This window comes from Bombyx mori, chromosome 28, assembly GCF_030269925.1.
Source record: "Bombyx mori chromosome 28, ASM3026992v2".
Classification (NCBI taxonomy): domain Eukaryota; kingdom Metazoa; phylum Arthropoda; class Insecta; order Lepidoptera; family Bombycidae; genus Bombyx; species Bombyx mori.
The window spans coordinates 2,792,611-2,813,901 of NC_085134.1; the positions used below are offsets into that span (position 1 = coordinate 2,792,611).

The following is a 21,291-nucleotide window of genomic DNA, read 5'->3' on the forward strand; positions in this document are numbered from 1 at the left end:
GCACAACCATATTATGTTTTTAATTAAAATATAAATTAACAAAATTATGAAGAAGTTTTTGTCGGATTGTCCAATTTAATAAGGCAATGAACTAAGTGATCGACTTTTTTGCCACGAGATAGTTTAGAGATCATAAATATTGAGTGTAGATGTATAATAATATGTTTAGAGGTACGTTTGTTAAAGTTGTTGCAAAGTATGACTGCGCGCCGCCCTTAGTTGTGTGAGTGACCAATTTGAGGCAATTTGTATACGCGGCAATGTAGGTTATAAAATATGTAGCTAATGTAGCTACTGACCGCTCCATCGCGTGCGCACACTAACGAAAATGTGTATTTACGATTTAAGCTACAAATAAAGGCCACGCGCGCTCATACCTACTTTGCAGCAACTACACCACCATAGATTATTATACCACTGAAGTATACTTAAAGGTCTATGAGCTATACGCAAAACTGACGTTTTATCTGTCAAAGTTTGATTTTTTTTTTCTATGGCCTCGTTCTAAAAATAGGGAATTGCAAAAAATGCTGAGTAATCTGCAGTTGAATAGTTCGTTTACTATTTTGAAACATCAGCTATAGGTACTCAAGAGCCTACGGATATTACAGATCATCGCGTAAGAATCATTTTTTGCCTCTACGAAACCACATTGAATCGTAATATTATTTCACTGACATCTGATTGATAACCCTAGCGCAAATGTAGCTTTGAAAGCTATAACACGCAACGCTCGCTCGTCCTTTCACTTAAATCGTGTGGATCGGCTCGTAGCTACTTTTTTTATTTTGTTCAACGTTTGCCCTTCAGTACGTGATGTCTCGCAGTTTGTTAAACCCTTTCTAATAAACCGGGCTAAGTAAATTAAGTATATTTGTACTTTGCTTTCTACGTAAAGTTTGAGATGTGTTGTTGACGTTTAGAAGAACAAAAATATCGCGTAAATAGATATTTACATTAAAATGTATTTGATGAATCAAAAGGCATATATTATATTAATTGCTGGTTTTGAAAAATGTTAAGGGTCATGTGTCATTTATTTTTTAGGTAGGAGTTAGTTTATAACCTGGAGTCCCGGGAGCTCTAAGAAGAATTGCCATGGAAGAGAAGTTGAAAATTATCCAGCTGCAATCAGCAAATTCCAACTCAAAAACACATCAAAATAGTACAAGCGTGGCAATTGTGTGTTGAGTTGACTAATTTATTGTAAAATAATTTATTGCTCTTTGATTTATTACTTCTTTCTTTGATTTAAACAACTTGCTACAGTGGGGGCCACTGTAGCAAGTCCTGGCTGAGTCCTTGCTCGCTAGTAAAATTGGAAAGGCCTCCGGGCCACCAGTAATCTCTCAAACATAAAAAAAATACAGTGGCGTCACCATAATTGGTAGCTTTTCAATGGAAACTTTGTCAAACATAGAGAGTGTGCTTCTTAACCCAGCATAATTTATAAGTACTTAGTTTTTTTAAAGTCCCAATATTACCAATACAATATCGATTTGTTTATTGGTCCAAAATGAAGGAGATATTTTGTTTTACGAAAAATGAAATGGGCAAATCCACACACACATTTATTATAAGACAATTTTCACAATCTGTCTTATAATAAAAGTTGAATTTAGTCCTTTATGGTCTTTTTGTCGGTGCCACCAATGGTATTTAATTGACAATAACGACAGGGGTGCTGAATGTCAAGATAACGTCAGACTTTTTGGCGGGAACGCGAGGAGAAGCTGAAAAAGTCTCATTAAATAACCACCATTTTACTGAGATTATTTTGCATCCCATTATCATCTTATTTTATTTATTTTCATGCCAATTGATTTGTAGAAGTACCACTGTAGAAGTAGTTGTAGTAGTTCTGCTTCTAACTGTATTAGGTAGGCGCTGACACGAAGGATGGTTTACACAGTGAGTATGAATATGTACTGCTTTAAATAGTTTATTGTAGATACAAATATACACTAACAAACTATGACACAAGTGGTATGAAAAAGAACGAACATACAGGAGTAATAAAGCACTGACACGAACGATGGGTAGCACAGCAAATATCGATGAGTACTGCCCGCAGTTTCTTAAGATTCCGAAGTGTTGAACAACAATAATAGATGATTGCCTGAATTCATAGGCGACAGCGATTTTGTTGAATTGTAAGGCGGTTGCCCAAGTAGTGGCGAGTAAGTGAGTCGCCACAGATTAATAATTCAAATTAATCATTTTTGTTATTTCGTTCCATATATCATTTTTCATAAAAAAAAGCATATACATAACTTTTGGCGTTTATGGCGTGATGCCTTTGCCTTTCCAATTAGAAAAATAGAATGACTTATTTATGTTAATGTCACATCTGTCTGTTTGAATAATGTTAGTAAATAAAACACGAAGTGCAACCTAAAATTTAATTATAATTTTGTGTTTATACCTATAGGATATATTTTTAATAGCACATGCCGGTGATTGTTTTATGAAATCTCTATCCATTTTCATAACAAAAATTGTAAACCGATTAACCGGGTCTGACTGTAATAAAATATGCCGGATTGCAATAACATTGTTCGCGCGATGTTTTTCATTTCGTTGTTCGGTTACGCAAGGGTTTTGGAGAACGGACTAGTACGTACGCCTCCCATGGGGTGGATGTCGTGGGGGTATTACATGTGCGGCGCGGATTGCGAACAAAATCCGGACAAATGCTTAGAGTGAGTTTCATTCAAACATTTTATCAGCTAAAAAAATTTACTGTCAGAAATAAATTTGTCTTTTTTTTTTATTGCTTAGATGGGTGGACGAGCTCACAACCCACCTGGTGTTAAGTGATTACTGGTGCCCATAGACATTTACAACGTAAATGCGCCACCCACTTTGAGATATAAGTTCTAAGGTCTCAAGGGTAGTTACAACGGCCGCCCCACCCTTCAAACCGAAACGCATTACTGCTTCACGGCAGAAACAGGCAGGGCGGTGGTACCTACCTGTGCGGACTCACAAGAGGTCCACCAGTAATTGACTTTAGGAAATGAATTTTTAAAGCGATTTTGCAGTGTTGATAAAGAAAAATCTATGCTTACTGTCTTAAGATACATTATGACATAGATGAAATTGAAATTTTTTTATGAAATAAAGAAGACGCAGTACAGTTAATTTCAAAGAAATCTATCTCATTATTAGTTACCCATTTTTTGGAGTGTTTATTGATGCCTTTTTTATATATATTTTCTTTCGCTCTACTTTTATCTATTGAATCACATAGATAATGTTGTTACTCACTTTTGGCCAAAATAAAATTAAATAATTATTGATTAACTTAATTATTTAGAACATAAAATTAAAAGTAAAATATTTAAAAAAAGTGACCACTGAATTAATAAGTCTGAAAATTATAAATGAAGTATAAAAAGTTGTAACAGAAATACTTTTATAATTACAGTGAGAAATTAATTTTGTCAGTGGCAGACACATTTTACAATGAAGGTTACCAGGAAGCAGGTTTTGAATATATCATTATCGATGACTGCTGGTCCGAACATCACAGAGACAGAGACGGAAGACTTGTGCCTGATAGTCTGAGATTTCCTAATGGCATGAAGTACATTTCTGACTATGTGAGTTTTCCATTCTTGTACATCAGATGTCTATCATGTTCATATATTTGTTGTGTGACACAGATGAAAAAAAATAAAAACAACTTTATTAATACTTCCCGTAGCAAGCCGTAGTTCACAGCAATATAGATAAAAAACTAAACTCAACTTTGTATACTAAGTATTTTTTTGAATAAAATCAAGTAATTTTGTCAGACAGATACATTCGCGTAATCTCAAATTCGGTATGTACACAAATGTAGCTGATGTCACTTGTATGAGATATCAAGGCTCAAAAGGACATTTTAAAGTCGACGCTGACACTTTTGCTCAATGGGGTGTCGATTATATCAAAGTGGATGGGTGTTTTGTGGGAGAACAGTACTTAAATAATGGTAAGTGTTGCATATTAATTGATGCTGTGAATGATCTAGATTGATTTTCTGTAATAAAAAACCACTACATAGCCTGAAGGATTGCAAAGAACAGATGGCAGTTGAGGTAAAAAGTTCTCGAGTAGTAACCACGTACTGGAAAATACAGCATGAGTTGACAAGTAACCTACCACCTGTTAAAAGTGGCGGAAAGCCTGATGCCAGTCTTAGTAGAGTATGCGTAAGTATACTAGAATAGTAATAGGCATAATAGCATAGAGGTGCTAATACAATACACGGAAAATGGTACAGTCCATTCTATTTGTCAATTTTTCTATTGCCAAAATATGTAGGGTGAACATTAAAAACATTGAAATCAGTGCTGCCAACCGATATGATAACCAACATTGTTGTTATTTATAAAGTAGTAACTACATTTTTTAGTAAGATAATAACCATATTCGCTCATATAAGATTGACAATTTTATTTTTATTTTTCAGCATACATACATTTTGGTGGGTATTTAAACAAAACCAATAGACCTATGGTATATTCATGTAGCTGGCCCTATTACATAGAGTTTATACACAATAAGAAGGTATGTTCGCTCATTTAATATATTTTTAAGGCCTTTGTTTGTAGATTAGCATCACATAGCAGGCCTCTTTTGTAAGAATGTAGAAGCTATGGGGCATTTTTGGTTGAAAACAATTATGTCATAAGAAAAGCATATTATATTATGTATTCAAAGGTATATCATGAAAGTCTATTAAAATAATACCACATTTAAAAAAAGAGAAGAGACGAGAAGAATCATTATCATTAAAAAATATAAAAAAATCAGCTAACTCTATTCACTTAGAAAAAAGTTCACAAGTTCAAAACACATAAAAAACAAAATGTTTGTATGTCCTTCTTTCAACGTCAAAACGAAGCATCGAATTTACATGATTTTTTTTTAAAGTATTCGCTTAGGTGTTTGATATATGTTACCTTTTATCCTGAAAGAAACGTTTCATTCCCACGGGAAACTTCACTGGCACTTTTCCTCGACTACGCAGGCGAAACTGGGACTAACAGCTAGTAGTTTATGTATAACCTGACAGGATGCTATTTGTCATGGTAAATGACATGATCCGGGCGACGCCGGGTGCGTCTACTCATATATAAATATGGCAATGTGTTCGTTGTTTCTGTTACCGAACGGATCTCTAAATTGATTCGACATTTATGGACTAGAGCGTATTTGAATTTACTCTTTGGAGTCGTGTTATTTGAGGCCGTCAGCGCAAAAGTGGCCTAAGCTTACCATAGTCAGTTTGTAGAAAATGAGGTTCCAATTTATCTTTACAATAATTCGTAGGCAAAAAAAAAATGGAGTCATGGTCCAGACGGCTGGCTGATCCTTCGGCTGGTCGTAGGACCGTCGAGGCGATTCGCCCGGTCCTTGTGGATTCGGTGAATGGTGACAGAGGACGCTAAAGGCAAAAAAATACGCGCTAAAATGATGCTTGCAAAGGCATCTATTATCTATGGATGAAACTAGAGATAGGCCGATTTTGCATAAAAAATTATGTTTTAAATAAATTCCAATACATAAGCACGAATATGAATTGTGGGTTAGGCCACTTTTGCGTTGACGGCCTCATTTTCATGGCATGAATAGTATATAGTTTAGTAAATCGATCATCAAAAATCCCCGACTCGCAGGAAGGAACCTCTGACGAGATTCGCATTCCGACTCGAAAAAAATACCTTAAATCAAGCAGAGGAATCCACGCACACACATCCACATCGTTCGCAATGAGTATTCATCAATGAGCTTTCATAAAATTTTAGCCGGATTACCCTACTATATCAAAACACTGTAATCTATGGCGGAATTACCATGATGTCGTGACATCTTGGAGCGCGGTCAAAAACATTATCCAGCACTACGAAGATGAATATTCTGGTTTGGAAAAGTACCACGGACCCGGTCATTGGAATGACCCGGATATGGTGAGTGATTAAAAAACGGCCGGTAAAGTAATGGACCTGGCCGCGCTAATCACTTTGAAGCATGAGGCCGTTGTCTCAGTTCTATTTTTATATAGCAATGCATCGCGGTAGAAATGGCATAGTCATATCCCATCCGTGCGGATTCACAAGACGCTCTATCACCAGTAATTAGGCAAATTATATTTTTTCACGGTTTTGCTTTTTGTTAGACGATGTTATTCCTTCATCGTGGAAGTCAATCGTGAACGTTTGTTAAGTACGTATTTCATTAAAAAAGTTGGTACCTAACTGTAACAGATGCATCGCTCGATACGAATGCACAGGGCGTCTTATATTTTAGGCTTCGAAATGACATACCTAAGATTCTATGAAGGGTGGAAGATAACGGGCACACTTACGAGACATACGTGAAATCATCTGACCTTTCTCTTATACGTAACTGTTTTAACGAAGAATTTCGAAATCAGGAAATCTTCTTTTAACTGGTGGTAGGACCTTAGGTGAGTCCGCGTGGGTGGGTACCACCACCCTACCTATTTCTGCCGTGAAGCAGTATTGCGTTTCGGTTTGAAGGGTGGGGCAGCCGTTGTAACTATACTTGACACCTTAGAACTAATATCTCAAGGTGGGTGGCGCATTTACGTTGTAGATGTCTATGGGCTCCAGTAACCACTTAATACCAGGTGGGCTGTGAGCTCGTCCACCCATCTAAGCAATAAAAAAAAATCTAAAAAAGAATATGTCCTGTTTTGTTCCAGCTAATTTTCGGTACCGATTCCCTGACAGAAGCACAAAGCAAAATTCATATAAGTGTTTACGCAATGCTCTCGGCGCCTTTGCTCTTGAGTTGCGACATGACCCGAGTGAAGGGATACGAAAAGAACCTGCTCTTGAATTTGGACCTCATGGCGATCGCTCGGGATCCGTTGGGGATCATGGCTCGACCTTATAGGGTACTGTTTGATTTGTAACCTTACCCTTGGAGCTTTAGGTTTGTCTGATAATGTCAGTGGGGACTGTTATGAGGGTGCAGGGATAGGTACTGCTGAGTTGGGACTGGCGTTATACATTGCGGCACTCACAATGCCAAGGACTTCGATAACCACTTAACACTAGACTGAACGTAAGCTCTTTCATCAGTTTCATCGTCGCAAATTGTAACGTATTTTATAAAACCTAACAATAAAAAACATTACTTAAGTCCACGTGTGCCTCAGGCCTCAAACCTCAAAAGCTGCATTCACTTTGTCACATTAAAAATGCTTGTCAAGGACTTGCACTACCATCCTCCTGTTTCAGCCAAGAATACGTTTGTCTCAAACTCAGTGATTCATAATCATTTGGGGCTTCTACACATATGGCTGTGCTGGCCGCAAGAAGAGTGGTCTTCTCGACAAATCGTTATTGCAATTTCAGATTGATTACATAACTTTATGGGTGAAACCAAGGATGCCGAGGAAGGGCGATATATACCCGTCCTATTCGCTCGCCCTGGTCAATGTCAGCGGTCAGAAACGTACAATAACCGTGAGGCCTTCGAACTACGGCCTCAATTGTACTGACGGGTACAGTGTGATGGTATGTTCACGTTGCTTTTGATTTCGGTCATAGATTGATTATGTACTCTGACATTGCCCCGCATGCCACTGGAGTTCATCTATAGTACCTAGAACCTCGCTGTTCGTTCACAGTGAGTTTCCGTACCAGTAAATGACAATGATGTAGTTAGAGCCTCTGACTGCTGCGCTAAGGGTCGTGGGAGTCCCACATCGGGCAAACATTCGTGTGATGAAGGGGTTTGTAAGCTCTTTGTCAGGGTATTTATGATCTACTTAAGTACAAATAGATTTAAACGTGTACATCAGTCTCTAGTTACCATAGTACAGTCCCAGTTCCAATCTTAAATTGGGCCTGAATGACAATGCGTGACTTTTACCCGGTATTTGTTATTATTTATTTATTAACTTCTCATTTACCACGAACCAGCTGCATTTGGAATGTACCATGCTATTTCCTCAGCGCAATTTCATGTCCTTCTCCAAACAGTGGTCTGGCTGTGCCTTTGGCACTTTTGACGTCCACAAACGGTAACCATTCACCATCGAGTCGGTCAAGGCTATAAGCTCGCCCGGCCGCGGTGGAAATAAAACGAATACAAGATACGTGGCCACAAAAAAAAAATTCTACTCTTTTTCAGGACATTTTTAGTAAGAGATTTTTGAAAAATATAACTTTTGAAGATAGCATTGACGTGACCGTTCCTTCTGAAGGTAAGTCACAAGATTAGGTTCAAAGGTACAGTTTTTGTTTAATATGTCATTTCTTTAATTTCACATGTTTATATTCCAAATTAAACTGAATTGACGAATGAGCTGGCCGACTGATCGCAAGTGGTTAACGAAGCCTACCTTGAGACATGAGGCTGAAGTCTCAATCTTATTTCATAAGGGTGGTCCCAGCCTTCGTACTGCAACGTGCGACTATTTCACAGTAGAAATGAATGATGGTAGTAACCTTGCAGGTTATGTATATGCCTTATCACTACCCTGTTTTTTGGCTATTCTCTTAAATTATTAAGGTTGCAAAGCTAAATTTCCCCATTAATTATTGAAGATGATATAATAAAAAAATTGGCGACTCTGGCCAACGAAATATCCTTGGCATTTTTTGAGTCTACACCGAATAGGTTATTAAGGCACTATTTACTGAAAGCCCTTATCCGTATAGGTTATGTAAATATAATGCATAGATGAATAAATTATACCTTTTGCTACGTATCTCACAAAAATAAATGAGCTCTTAATACTTATCTGTCCTTTCTCCCGACTTTTCTAATAAAAGGATATGTTAAGGTGAAATAATTTGGTTAAATTTAAATCATGGTTTGTTGGCCAACGTACATACAAATATCATAGACTGATTTAATTTATGTTGTAGCTACATTAAAGTTTATAAATAAATCTGTAATGTAGAATGGTATGCACTGATTTGTGTTTATAGATGCCAAATTATTTATATTCGTTTACAATAACGGCTTTTAGTTAATGAGAATACTCTCAGCATGGTTTATGTTATTTTTTTTGACTCGAAATCTACTAGAAGATTTCCAGCGTGACCAACGTTTCTAATGCGTAACGGACTTTATTATTTACACGATTTTGTGTTTGCATGTATGTGTGTAGCAGTGATTGTAGCTAAACTACTGATTTTATGGACACTCAAAGTGATTAAGGCCCAGTCATCTTGGTATGTCGCTATGACGTGTCCTACTTCAAACGAGGCTTGTGGAGAGTACTTAATGGTAGGCACGGACTTGGCTCTGCCCCTGGCATTGCTGAAGCCCATGGGCAACGGTAACCACTCACCATCAGGTATGCTCGTCTGCCTACAAGGGCAATAAAAAAATTGTTGCGAACATGTCCAGGTAAGTTTGGCCGCTCTGTCGATTGCGACTTCAAGTTATTTGTGGGGGCGCGGAAGAATAAAGGGTAGGATACTGAAAGAAAAAAACACTACATTGTTTCAGATGTCATATTATATACTTTGTTCCCGTTGTGATAAATACATACAGCTGAAACTAAACGAAGTACTTAAAATGATTGTGATTATTAAATAATTTATCCAATTAAAATTGTTTTGTTTTATTGACGGTGATCGCTAACCATTGACCGTAAAAAACATTCATAATGTGTTTTTATGGATTCATACATTCTTTTTAGCTGCAGTTTAGGTCTTAACTTAATATACTCAGTTAATTATGGTGTGTTCTACATTGGCATACAGTCTTGTGGAGAGATGAAGTCGTATGTTTATAAAGAGCATTGAAAATACTTCTAGTACTGTTATTATTCAAAATGCTTTAGAAATATTAGAGCAATGAGCACGGTTTTTGGCCCACTGAGTTTCTCGCCGGAACTTCTCAGCGGGTCGCGTTTCCGATCCGGTGGTAGTTTCTGCGAAGCACTGCTCTTGCTAGGGCCAGTGTTAGCAACACTCCTGATTCGAGCCCCGTGAGCTCACCTACATGTCAAGGAGAAGCTGAAATAGCCTCTCAAGGCTACCAGCATAGGTAGCAAAAAAAGAAAAAAAAACGGTTTTTAACGAAAAGTGCGCCAAAATTTAAATTATGTTCGAAAGTTATACTTTTTTTAAATCTTTTGCAAACAAATTACATTACAGCTTAAAGTTTGCTCTGAGGATCGGGCAAAGAATATGCCCCTTCAAAGAGGACGGTTTCAGTTTTCGTATCGACCAACGAATACATGAACGGTTTGTTCGCTATGAAATCCCTGCCGACCGCGGCCGCGAGTCCTGTGGCCACGTTGGTCGCCGTACTGAGGATTCCATTCAAAATATTCGGGTTTGTGGCCGTCTGTGCTGGGTTCAGACCGGCCGAGTCTATTTTAACGGTCACCCGTTGTAAGAAACCGCCGGGCAGAGCTGCAGGATTTGACACGTATCTGCGGACGTTGATAAAATGTATTAATGATATTTGTATTTTTTTCTTCTTTTTTTATTGCTTAGATGGCTGGTTATTGGAGCCCATAGACATCTACAACGTAAATGCGCCACCCACCTTTAGATATAAGTCTTGGTCTTAAGTATAGATACAACGGCTGCCCCGCCCTTCAAACCGAAACGCATTACTGCTTCACGGCAGAAATAGGCAGGGTGGTGGTATCTACCCGCGCGGACTCACAAGAGGTCCTACCTACCACCAATAATAAGAGGTCCTACCTACCACCAATAATAAGAGGTCCTACCACCAGTAAAAAGAGGTCCTCACACCAGTAACAAGAGGTCCTACCATCAGTAACAAGAGGTCCTACCACCAGCAATAAGAGGTCCTACCACCAGTTGTATATTATTATTTCAATAGATAAGTACGCTGCTGTTAATTTACGTCCTTAAAGATTTCTCCCCCACTTGATAGTTGTCTTTAGCAATAAGACCGCCCATTTTACTTTTGTATTTAACGTTTTGCATTTGTTTTTTCTCTAAATCGGCGTACAATGAAGCGCACTCTACTTCGCTTTTAGTGTTTCAAATTTATTATTCAGCCAAACTAACCAATCTGTATGTTAATACGTGAAGCAAAAACTTTGTACCCCTTTTCACGAAAATTGCGCGGACGGAGGAGTATGAAATATCCCACACTTATAGAGAATATAGAGAAGGAGTGCAGAATGCTAATATATTTTTAAATTTATGCATAAATATACATTAACACGATAAAAAAAATATTACACACACTACCATGTATTTGACACACACACCCTTAAATATTCTTGTTTATTGTAAAAGTCTGTGGTCTATTTGAGAATAGATTAAAATTGTTTGTCTATAGTCTTGGCGAAATCTGTGTTTATAGAAGTTTAATAGTCTTTGACAATAGAACCATAATAATGTTCGAACTTATAATTTCAATTAATTATAGTCGAATTTCCACTATAGCGGGACCACTAGTTATTGTAAATACGGCATATTACGATCTCCCGCGGAAAGGTTCCCTATTCTGTCAATTTTTTTTATCGCAAAGCAACCTTTATTGCCTGCATGAAGGCTATGACAGACGGGAGTCGGTAGGTCCTCAACATTTATGCAATAAAAAACCGATTGTGACTTCGATTTTCTGTGCCAAGATCGATGGCGCCAATCACCATTGAACTCCGAGAACTACTTCACACCAGTTCGATCATGATCACGAATAAAAAAAAAGACAATAATCTATACTAATATTATAAAGCTGAAGAGTTTGTTTGTTTGAACTCGCTAATCTCAGGAACTACTGCTCCGATTTGAAAAATTCTTTGTGTTAGATAGCTCATTTATCGATGAAGGCTATAGGCTATATAACATCACGGTAAGACCAATACAAGTGGAGCACCAATAAATAATGTTTCAAAATAAGGGCTTAAATAGCTCCTTAACATTCTACAATTCAAAAATATTTTCACTTTCTACGTAAATGAAGTGGGGAGTAAAATTTAGCGTTATGCCAATGTAACTATTCCACGCGGACGGAGTCGCGGGCAAAAGCTAGTAAAAAATAAAGATAATACTTCATAATCTCTACGTCCTCATCGATAGCTTTGTAATATAAAAGAAAATAATATTTTACATACCTAGTAGCGTCAGGGTCGTACCACAAACTCTTAATGCCGATGTCTTCTAGTAACCTTTTAGCATTGTATTCCGAGGTGACATGGAATTTCGGTATAGCAATATCGATCGGGATCAAACTGACGGTTAAAGAGTTGAAGATATCGATCACTACAGATCGACGGTACAAGCCCATCAACTGATTAACGGACGTGTTGTTTAAGCCCATTGCTATCAATATCGTGTACCTTCCGTCGTGGCCCACGGGCAACTCCAAAACTTTGGCATTAGCTATAGGAATATGACCCAGCCTCGCCCTTCTCTTTGCACGCATCATGTCAACTGTACCGAGCGGTACTCCCTCGTCGTTATGGAAAGTTTCTCTTTCGATTGTGGCTTCTGGAAACGCTGTGGTCCAGAGGCCGCTGTAGTCCAAAGTGTCGATCAGGAACGAATTCCCGAAAGATTCCTCATCTTGCGTTATTTCTCTCTTCTCAATCGGATTTTCGTGGTCTGTTAGATGTTTCTTTATTGGAGCTCGCACTATATGCAGTAGTTTTGCTGTGTGAACAAACTTGGACCAATCCGGGTTTATTATTAGATTGTTATCCAAAATCAAGGCGCGTGTCGTGGTCAAATGGACGTCAGTTCCCGGCGTGGCCAGACTATTCGCAATTTGGTAATACCTTTCGCGTTTACATGCTTCGGCAGGTAAATTGAGAACTTCGAATAGTTCCTTTTGCGACTTCGGGTCTCCTCCTTCTCCGAGTGCTGCTAATGACAGCCAGATAGATAATGGGGCCACGACAAAATGGAAGTTGCTGCTCTGACCGGCGACCCTGTACAAACGCGATGAAAACTCTGCGAGGGCTCCCTTGAACTTCTGACTCTGATCTTCATTGCAGATGTTTGGAGGAATTAAATTGCCAAAGACATGTGAACCTTGGACAAGGTTACCTATCAGGCTTTGGGCTTCAGAAGCTTGAGGCTTGAAGGCAGCGAATGACGCTACCAGTAACGATACATGTAGTAACTTCATCGTGACACAAATGGTTGAAAATTTTCCGATGCAATACAGTTTTATACGCTTCACAATTACTTTTTGATTAGGCTACTGATATTTTTAATTTGTATTTTATTGTTATTTAATAGCTGTGGAATGATCTAGTTAATTTGAGATATGATGATTTCTTAATAAATTCATTTGGAGATAGATTCATCGGTTAAAATGTAAATTACGTAAATATCCTTGTACCTACATCTGCCATGTGACTGACTGATTGATAGGTACATCAACGCGATCTAAACCATTGGGTCTTGAAATTGTGGCAGTAATTTTTTTTTTTTTTTTTTTTATTGCCTTTGTAGGCAGACGAGCATACGGCCCACCTGATGGTGAGTGGTTACCGTCGCCCATGGACTTCAGCAATGCCAAGGGCAGAGCCAAGCCGCTGCCTACAACCAAGCCGCTGCCTACGATAATGCTTATATGTTATCATCTACTAAGGTAGTATTTTTGGGAATTTCACAACTAAAGCGGGAAAATTAAGTGAGAACCATGGTATGCATGACTAATCGTTCTCAAAGTAGGATAATTCAATTGCATGTACTTAGTTAAATAAATGTACACGTAAATTGACGTTTATCCAATATTTTCCTTGAGTAGGTACGACCGGAGTTGAAAGATTAAATGCGTAGTACGTCAATTTAGAAGGAACATTGGAATTACAATTAAATTATTTAATAATGATGTATAGAAAATGCATTAAATTAATCTAAAAAAAAAATTCAACAACATTATGATTTTAAATTGATTTTAAAGGCAATAATAGCACTCGAAAAACGAGACTAAAAAAATCGAACATACAGTAATAGGTTTTAGCCTGCGTGAGAATGAGATAGAATGCTTCTGTGGGTTACACTTTTACCGTGTGTTTCTTAAAATTCACGTACTAAATGTAATTCTGTATTTATTTTTAATTTAATGTTGGTGGTTGGTCTCATTTAAGGCCAGCATGGGTAGGTACTAATGCAGTTCTTTTTTTATTGCTTAGAGCTCACAGCCGACCTGGTGTTAAGTGGTTCCTATAGCCCATATACATTTACAGCGTAAATGCGCCACCCACCTTGAGATATAAGTTCTAAGGTCTTAGTATAGTTACAACGGCTGCCCCACCCTTCAAGCCGAAACGCATTACTGCTTCACGGCAGAAATAGGCAGGGCGGTGGTACCTACCTGTGCGGACTTACAAGACGTCCTACCACCAGTAAAACCTGGCCTATTTCTGTCGCTAAGCAGTCGCACGTTACGGTTTGAAAGATGGGGTCAATCTTTATACTCTACAATTGAGACTTAGATTTCATATCGTCACTCAATGGCACTCGCATCGTGATGTCTATGAGCCCCAGTAAACAATACTAGGTTGACCGTAAGCTCTTTCATCCGTTTACCAAACAAAAAGCTCATTCTTTGTGAAAGGTCGCGGTTACAGTGGTTACCGCGAATTTAAGCAATGCTCAGCATTTTGGCGGCTTACAGTCTCGTGTATCTTAAAAGAAAGAAAAAATATTTTAATCTGTTTAAAAGAGTTTTTTGTGTTTTCGTGTCATGTCAGACGTAGAGCGCACAATACAGAACAGTGACGTCAAAGTTCACACACCATAGACATTCGATAAAACTTAGCGCGAAAGAAACAACCGCACCTCAATTCCAAAAATTAATTAAAACGTTTACATATTTTTTTTATTGCTCGTTTGAAGTAGGACACCTTATAGCGACATACCAAGATGATTGGGTCTTAATCACTTTGAGTGACCATGATTTTTTTTATTGCTTAGATGGATGGACGAGCTCACAGCCCACCTGGTGTTAAGTGGTTACTGGAGCCCATAGACATCCACAACGTAAATGCGCCACCCACCTTGAGATACAAGTTCTTAGGTCTCAAGTATAGTTACAAGCCAATGTCAACTACTTATTTAATGCGCCTATTACGTTTAATTAAATTTGTTCAGTTGCAGCAGTAAGTGTGCAGTAGTCAGACCTTCAGTTCAACTTATAGACATAGATAACACGTAGATAACAAACTATGAAATAGTGCTATTACTCCAAGATAAAAAGAATACACCTTAATTAATTATTCTTGTCTGCCTTAATGATGATTAAACATTTCACGTTTTTTTTTTATTTATTAAATTAGAAATGCAATGAAATAAGGCCGCAATATAACGATATCATTTATAGGTTGGCTGTGAAAAACCTCCAGAGAACAAAACCGTGTAAGTGTCGTCGAGCAAACAGAACATAAACGGTCTATTGGCGATGAATTCGTCTCCGTGCGACTCTTGTATGAACCCCTGGTCTTGAGGTAAAATGGCGCCTCTATTCTTTATTGTCGCTGTCACGCGTTGGATGAACGTGGAAGGCGAGGCTGGAGGACTGGTTATGTTTCTGAAAAATACACTAACGTTGTACATGCGAAAGTTCTATTACGTTTTTACGTCCTAATTCTTGGACCGATTGTGACGAAATTCGGTATGGAAATAGTTTGAATCCTGGGGAAGAATATACGCTACTTTCATCCCGTTGTTAAGCACGAGCCTTCGCCTACGAGCGTAGTCTACGAAGGCGGAATTGCAGATGGAACACCTCATCCTCCCGATCCACTAACAGTGCTTTTAGGTGTCTCAAGCACCGGTCATCGTTCGCGTCGAAGCCGTCACTTGCGATGAAGGGCTCGACGAGTAAATTAACCCACAAACACAGCCCACTGAGTTTCTCACCGGATCTTCTCAGTGGGTCGTGTTTCCGATCCGGTTGTAGATTCTGCGAAGCACTGCTCTTGCTAGGGTCAGTGTTAGCAACGTCGTCAGGCTTGAACCCCGTGAGCTCACCTACTAGTTAAGGCTACGCTGAAATAGTCTCTCAAGAGCATCAGCTTAGGTAGGAAATAAAAAAAGTTACACCAACATTTGCTTGAAGTGGAAATCGACCACACGACCCTCGGCGCAACAGTCAGGAGCGCTAACCACTACACCACCGAGTCAGTCAGTAATATACAACTATCCTTCAAAGTTCCGTAATTAAAATACGTACTCCAATGTCTGGTCTGATCCATCGGGAGCGCGTTACGTCATAGGACTCGTTCGTGTGAATTCCGAACACGTTTCCACTTTGACAACTTCGGTGACTCGATTCAAAGTCTAATAACATCCTGCTTCGACTCGAGAAAGGACTAACTAATTCATAAAGGAAAAATAACTAGGAACGTGACCTATTATAATGTGGGACGGTTGACAGCCAAAAAAAAAGGAAAATATTTTAGTCAACTATATCTTTTTTTTCTACCTATGCTGATAGCCTTGAGAAGCTATTTCAGCTTCATTCTAACGTGTAGGTGAGCTCACGGGGCTCAAACCGGGTGTGTTGCTAACACTGGCCCTAACAAGAGCATGCCGATGCTCAAAATAGAATTCCCTTATCGACTTGCCTCGTGTTAAGCGGCTACCGGGGCCCATAGACAGTGATTTGGCAGCGACTTGATGGTGCGTCCGGTATTGCTGATGTCCATGAGTGATGGTAACCACTCACCTCAGTATAGCAGTTACGCCTTCGGTAATACCAATGTTCGTGTGCGACGATAGCCCTGCTCATTAAGCCCCATTTTCATTCAAGAATAATGAAGTGTTGATCCTGATGTGTATGATAAAAACAACTAAAATTGTATATAGAATAGAATATTTACCCGGTAGCCATAGGATCTGTCCAGAGACTCTCCACACCGATACTTTCCAACAAAGTCCTCACGTCTAATTCAGATACAATAATGAATCGTGGTATCGCTATTTCTATCGGTACACGAGTATCGTTCAGGTTGGTCAGCAACTCAATCAACGTGTCTATGTCTGCACTAGCAAGGGCTTCTGTGATTCCGTCACCCATTGCGAAAATAAACCGGTATTGTGCGTTATGCCCTACCGGAATCTCAGCTATAGTTGCCTTCAAAGTATGGTCATATGTCATTTTAATGCGTTTCCTAGTTCGCATCATGTCAACTGCACCGATAACATTGCCTGAATTATCGTGGAACGGTTCGCGAAAGATTCTCGTCTCCGGAAAGGCTTCGTTCCACAGACCCTTATAATCCAAGGAGTCTAACAACACTGAATCTCCCTTAAAATTAAGGCTGGGCAGAAACGAAGATATAGCCTCACGTATTATAACAGCAGTCAATTGTGGGTTGCGTTTCATCGGCACTGCTCTTATGGTCAAACCGCAGTAATTCTTCGCGAAATTAAGCCAGTCGTCGCTGATTTTTATGGATTCGTCGACCAAATACAGCCGCGTTCTCGGCAAAGACACATCCAAACCGAATTTTTCGCCTTGCAAACCAAGCTGGTAGTAGCTGTGGCGACTGCATTCGTCTTCAGGTAAACCGAGAACCTCAAACAGCTCTTGGCGTGCTGAACCTCCAGCTCTCTCGGCGAACGCAGCCAAGGTCAACCAAATGGAATAGGCCGAGAAAACGTATTGGCCATTTGTCTCCTTGATTATTTTCTGACTCAAAGACATAGTAAACTGTTAAATTGCCTTCCGGTATTCAGCACTCACGTCGTCACCAGTACCACAAATAACAACGGAATCGTCCCACCCGCTGACGGATACCGCCAAAAACGTTAACAATACAAACATCTGCATATTTGGACAACGTTTGAAATGGGTTCCGGTCTGCGATTTACTTTATACATAGATTTTTTGTAGTTTTTGTATGTCATGAGCCAGTTCTTAAAGGTTAAATTTTATGTACAAGAATAACAAAAGTATTGCCTTATTTTTGTTGTCTAAACAATATTTTGATCACATTTTTGTAAAATGGTCACCTTGTGTAGACCTAATATAATATCAGTGTAAGCATAATATCCTTTACTGATAGTTCTTCTGCATAGATTTAGAGTAAGGTACTAGTTTGAGGTATGTATGTGGTCACAGACTAGCGAAATGGTTTTTAAAAGAAAATATAATCAATACATATAAACAAAATATAAGAAAAAATAATTAATTTTCGGTAGCACCATTGTCACAACTTAGAACTATGCAATACTTAGGTACTTACATTCGTGTAAAGATTCACGTGTATCTTAGGGGCTAGCCAATTTGATATCTACTAGCGTTATAAGTTTTGAAAATAACGTACAGATGTATCAGATTAACACGTTAACAAATAAGTCTGGTCTAGCTTATGCCAATTACATTTGTGAACATTTTGATGAGCACGAGAACTAGTATTTAACAACTATACGAATCACTAGAGACAAGATAAGGGTACATAATTTTAAACACGAACACAAGGACACGATACTGGAATGTCTACAATTTCAATCTAAAAGTCTTTTTATTTGTCAACCTTCTAGCAACCTGTATTGTGACATTGCGAGCGACACCTGACCCTTAGTTTAGTTCATTCAACTTAAATATGAGTTGTCATCATAGATAATTGATGTAAGCCAAGAAAACAACCAAGTTGCGTGTTTTTTTTTGGTATGAGGAATTTTTGATGCACCACAGGCCTTTTCAGCTTCAAGCAGGAGGGCGAGCTCGGGCTCAGCCAGGCGGTGTGGCGACTGTTTCACGATTAACCAGACCCAAATTGCCGCTGAAGGCTATTTGAAACTTTCTAATATATATATGCCGGAGAAACCGCATTATTAAGACCATCGTCAGACATCATATCGACGCTTGAAAGGCAAACGTGACCTTAGTCACGTTTGCCTTTCAAGCGTCGCTTACGACAATGCGTGAACCTTACAGTAGACTAATTTAAAGTTGAAATACCTGAAAAAAAAATATTTTAACGAATCTAGCTGTAGGATTGAAATGATTTTAATTGACATAGAATTTTTTTTTTGGGCATCGAATATTGTTATTGCCTATCATTTATGTACAAAGCAGTTATTGTCGCTTAGTCACGTTTGCCTTTCAAGCGTCGATATGGGCGAATAGGGTGATTGAGTTAAGAGAAATATTGAGTACACAAAACACGTTTGTTATCTTAGAACAATTTAGAAATCTACTCCTGACGTGAGTAAACGAAAAAGAATGATATTTCTTAGGACGGAGGTACCGCTCTTCAAGAATGCGTGCCTCCATCGGCTAGCTCTGTTGTAGCACGAAGTTAGCCGAGCTCCGACGACATCACGATCATGTTGTCACCTCTAAACTAATGACCGTCTCCGACACATATACTCGTACAAAGGTAAGTCATGCCGCTTTAAAAAAGTGTGTGTTGTGTATGTGCTAGTCACACACGATAGAAGTGAAACATATATAATATAAAAATAATTGCAAGGGTCAACCACTCCGCAGTGCAATGGAGCAGCCGCACCCCGGGGTAACCAACTGCATGATCATGGTAATCCGACGCCAGGTAGGTATGATTTAGCAAGAGAACTACGAGAACGTCTATCAACTGCGTAACATCTCGTCACCGCGATTCAGGAATTGTTGAATTTACGTGCAGCGACATCTGTTGATAACAAACTAAATAGAAATAAAATAAACATGGCGCGTAACGGAAGAAATTAAGATGGCGCGTAACCGAAAAACGTTACATACGTTTTTTCCTTCCTACGTCGAGAAAGAAGTTTCACTTCAAAAACTTGGAAAAACAGCTCATAAATGTCAGTTACGAACACATAGTTCACCAGTGCACACAGCAAGTATTCAAATTTAAACTTTACAAACGAAGACGAAGGCATGTCAAATACAATTCGCTAAAAGGAGACGGGAGCAAATTAATATAATTTCAGGGAGCGACGTCCTATCAATGGGGCTGAGAAATCTCGACTAATTAACTTAACGCCTGGAGGGAAGAGCATGCTGATGACGCTGGGTGTCTTAATTTTAAATGAATAATAATAACGTACAATGAATTAGATGAGGTTAAGGGGCGTTTTTACGAGATCTCGAATTGACACGTGCCCAATATCTTGATGTTAGCACGTGTAAATTACACTTAATTTTTTCTTAGGTCCTCAACTTTTAGTTTAGTTTGTTGAAGACAGCGTATCTAACATACTATCAGTAAGAAACGATGCCTAAAGCAGTTGCGTTAGCTTGTCTCTTTAGTACGCTTAGCTTTTTTTTAACCCTGCCTAATCTATCTATGTCACCTATGTTGCTATGTAACCTAACAAGTAGGTGAGCTCACGGGGCTCAAACCTGACGACGTTGCTAACACTAACCCTAGCAAGAGCCGTGCTACGCAGAATCTACAACCGGATCGGAAACGCGACCCACTAAGAAAATCCGGCGTGAAACTCAGTGGACTGTGTCTGAGGGTTAATTTACTCGTCGAGCCCTTCGTCGCAAGCGACGGGTTCGACAAGAACGATGACCGGTGCTTGAGGTACCTAAAAGCACAGTTAGTGGATCAGGAGGATCCGAAATGATTGGGGTGACGTCGACTGCTTTCCGTAGTCCGTCAGTGCTTCCCATAATTTACCACCGAATCGGAAAAGCGACTCACTGAATAGATCCGAGGAGAAACTAAATAGGTTGTGTCTGTATGGAAGGCCTTTAAATACAAAACCTTCACAAAATCGGTCCATTACTTTTGCTTGATGCACAAACAAACAAATATAACTAACAAACAAAATATTGTTACACAACACGGCTAGAATGTCGAAGTTAGAATTTACGTTATTTTTGGGGATTTTATTTTTAAAGTCCGCTGTTACGACTCGAAAAGACTTAAGACTCGGAACACGTGATTTCCTATTTCGGTATTCAGGACATGATCATATAACTCCACACGAACGTACGCCCACAACAACACTAAAACTCTTATATGAAAGAAGTCTGTAGTCGCGTTTAATTTATGTAATACTTTTGATCGTCTTCTCTTCGAAATGTTCTTAGGCTCATAAGTGAGTCGTCTATTATCAAAGGTGGCAATCTGTGCATTTGGACAATTTTTTTTTATTGATATGTCAATTCAGATTGATTTGAATATAATCGTCTCCTTCAAAGAATACGGTTCAAAACCTGCATTAAATAAAGGTTAATAGTTAACCTGTTATTTATGTAAGATGTCGTTCCGAAGAGTTTTGTGACTGCCAATGGAATACAAAGTCAATAATTCGTTTTTCTGATTTACCAATCATTGTCCAAAAGTCAGATTGCCGGCTTTGATAATAGACGACTCAAGTATTTGAATACGCGCTACGTTAC

The 21,291-nt window shown here is 38.8% G+C and overlaps 4 protein-coding genes and 1 long non-coding RNA gene across 6 annotated transcripts in view; 2 read left to right on the forward strand and 3 right to left on the reverse strand.

Annotated features, from left to right (window-relative positions):
• LOC101741412 (pikachurin) overlaps positions 1–21,291 on the reverse strand; it is a 141,418-nt gene that overhangs the window by 60,997 nt on the left and 59,130 nt on the right. The gene's annotated exons all lie outside the window — the stretch shown is intronic.
• Positions 472–1,215, forward strand: LOC134201594 (uncharacterized). The gene is made up of 2 exons (XR_009976947.1): positions 472–619; positions 1,048–1,215. It is a non-coding gene; the product is annotated as an uncharacterized LOC134201594 (long non-coding RNA).
• LOC101735629 (alpha-N-acetylgalactosaminidase) lies at positions 2,307–9,591 on the forward strand. Of its 2 annotated transcripts, XM_004933500.3 has the most exons (9): positions 2,307–2,702; positions 3,431–3,605; positions 3,805–3,979; positions 4,460–4,557; positions 5,799–5,960; positions 6,719–6,913; positions 7,377–7,538; positions 8,158–8,230; positions 9,487–9,591. In XM_004933500.3, exons 1-9 carry the CDS (start codon positions 2,536–2,538, stop codon positions 9,516–9,518), a joined length of 1,239 nt encoding a protein of 412 aa, XP_004933557.1. In that variant the 5' UTR covers positions 2,307–2,535; the 3' UTR covers positions 9,519–9,591. The 2 variants fall into 2 exon arrangements, with proteins under 2 accessions (XP_004933557.1, XP_062532752.1); XM_062676768.1 differs by lacking the exon at positions 6,719–6,913 and having other exon boundaries at positions 2,335–2,702.
• Positions 10,079–13,107, reverse strand: serpin-8 (serine protease inhibitor 8). The gene is made up of 2 exons (NM_001146230.1): positions 12,086–13,107; positions 10,079–10,420 (listed from the first exon to the last, which is right to left on the reverse strand). Exons 1-2 carry the CDS (start codon positions 13,099–13,101, stop codon positions 10,141–10,143), a joined length of 1,296 nt encoding a protein of 431 aa, NP_001139702.1. The 5' UTR covers positions 13,102–13,107; the 3' UTR covers positions 10,079–10,140.
• On the reverse strand, positions 15,297–17,634 carry serpin-31 (serine protease inhibitor 31). The gene is made up of 2 exons (NM_001146250.1): positions 16,808–17,634; positions 15,297–15,513 (listed from the first exon to the last, which is right to left on the reverse strand). The coding sequence occupies exons 1-2, from the start codon at positions 17,632–17,634 to the stop codon at positions 15,297–15,299; spliced, it is 1,044 nt and encodes a 347-aa protein (NP_001139722.1).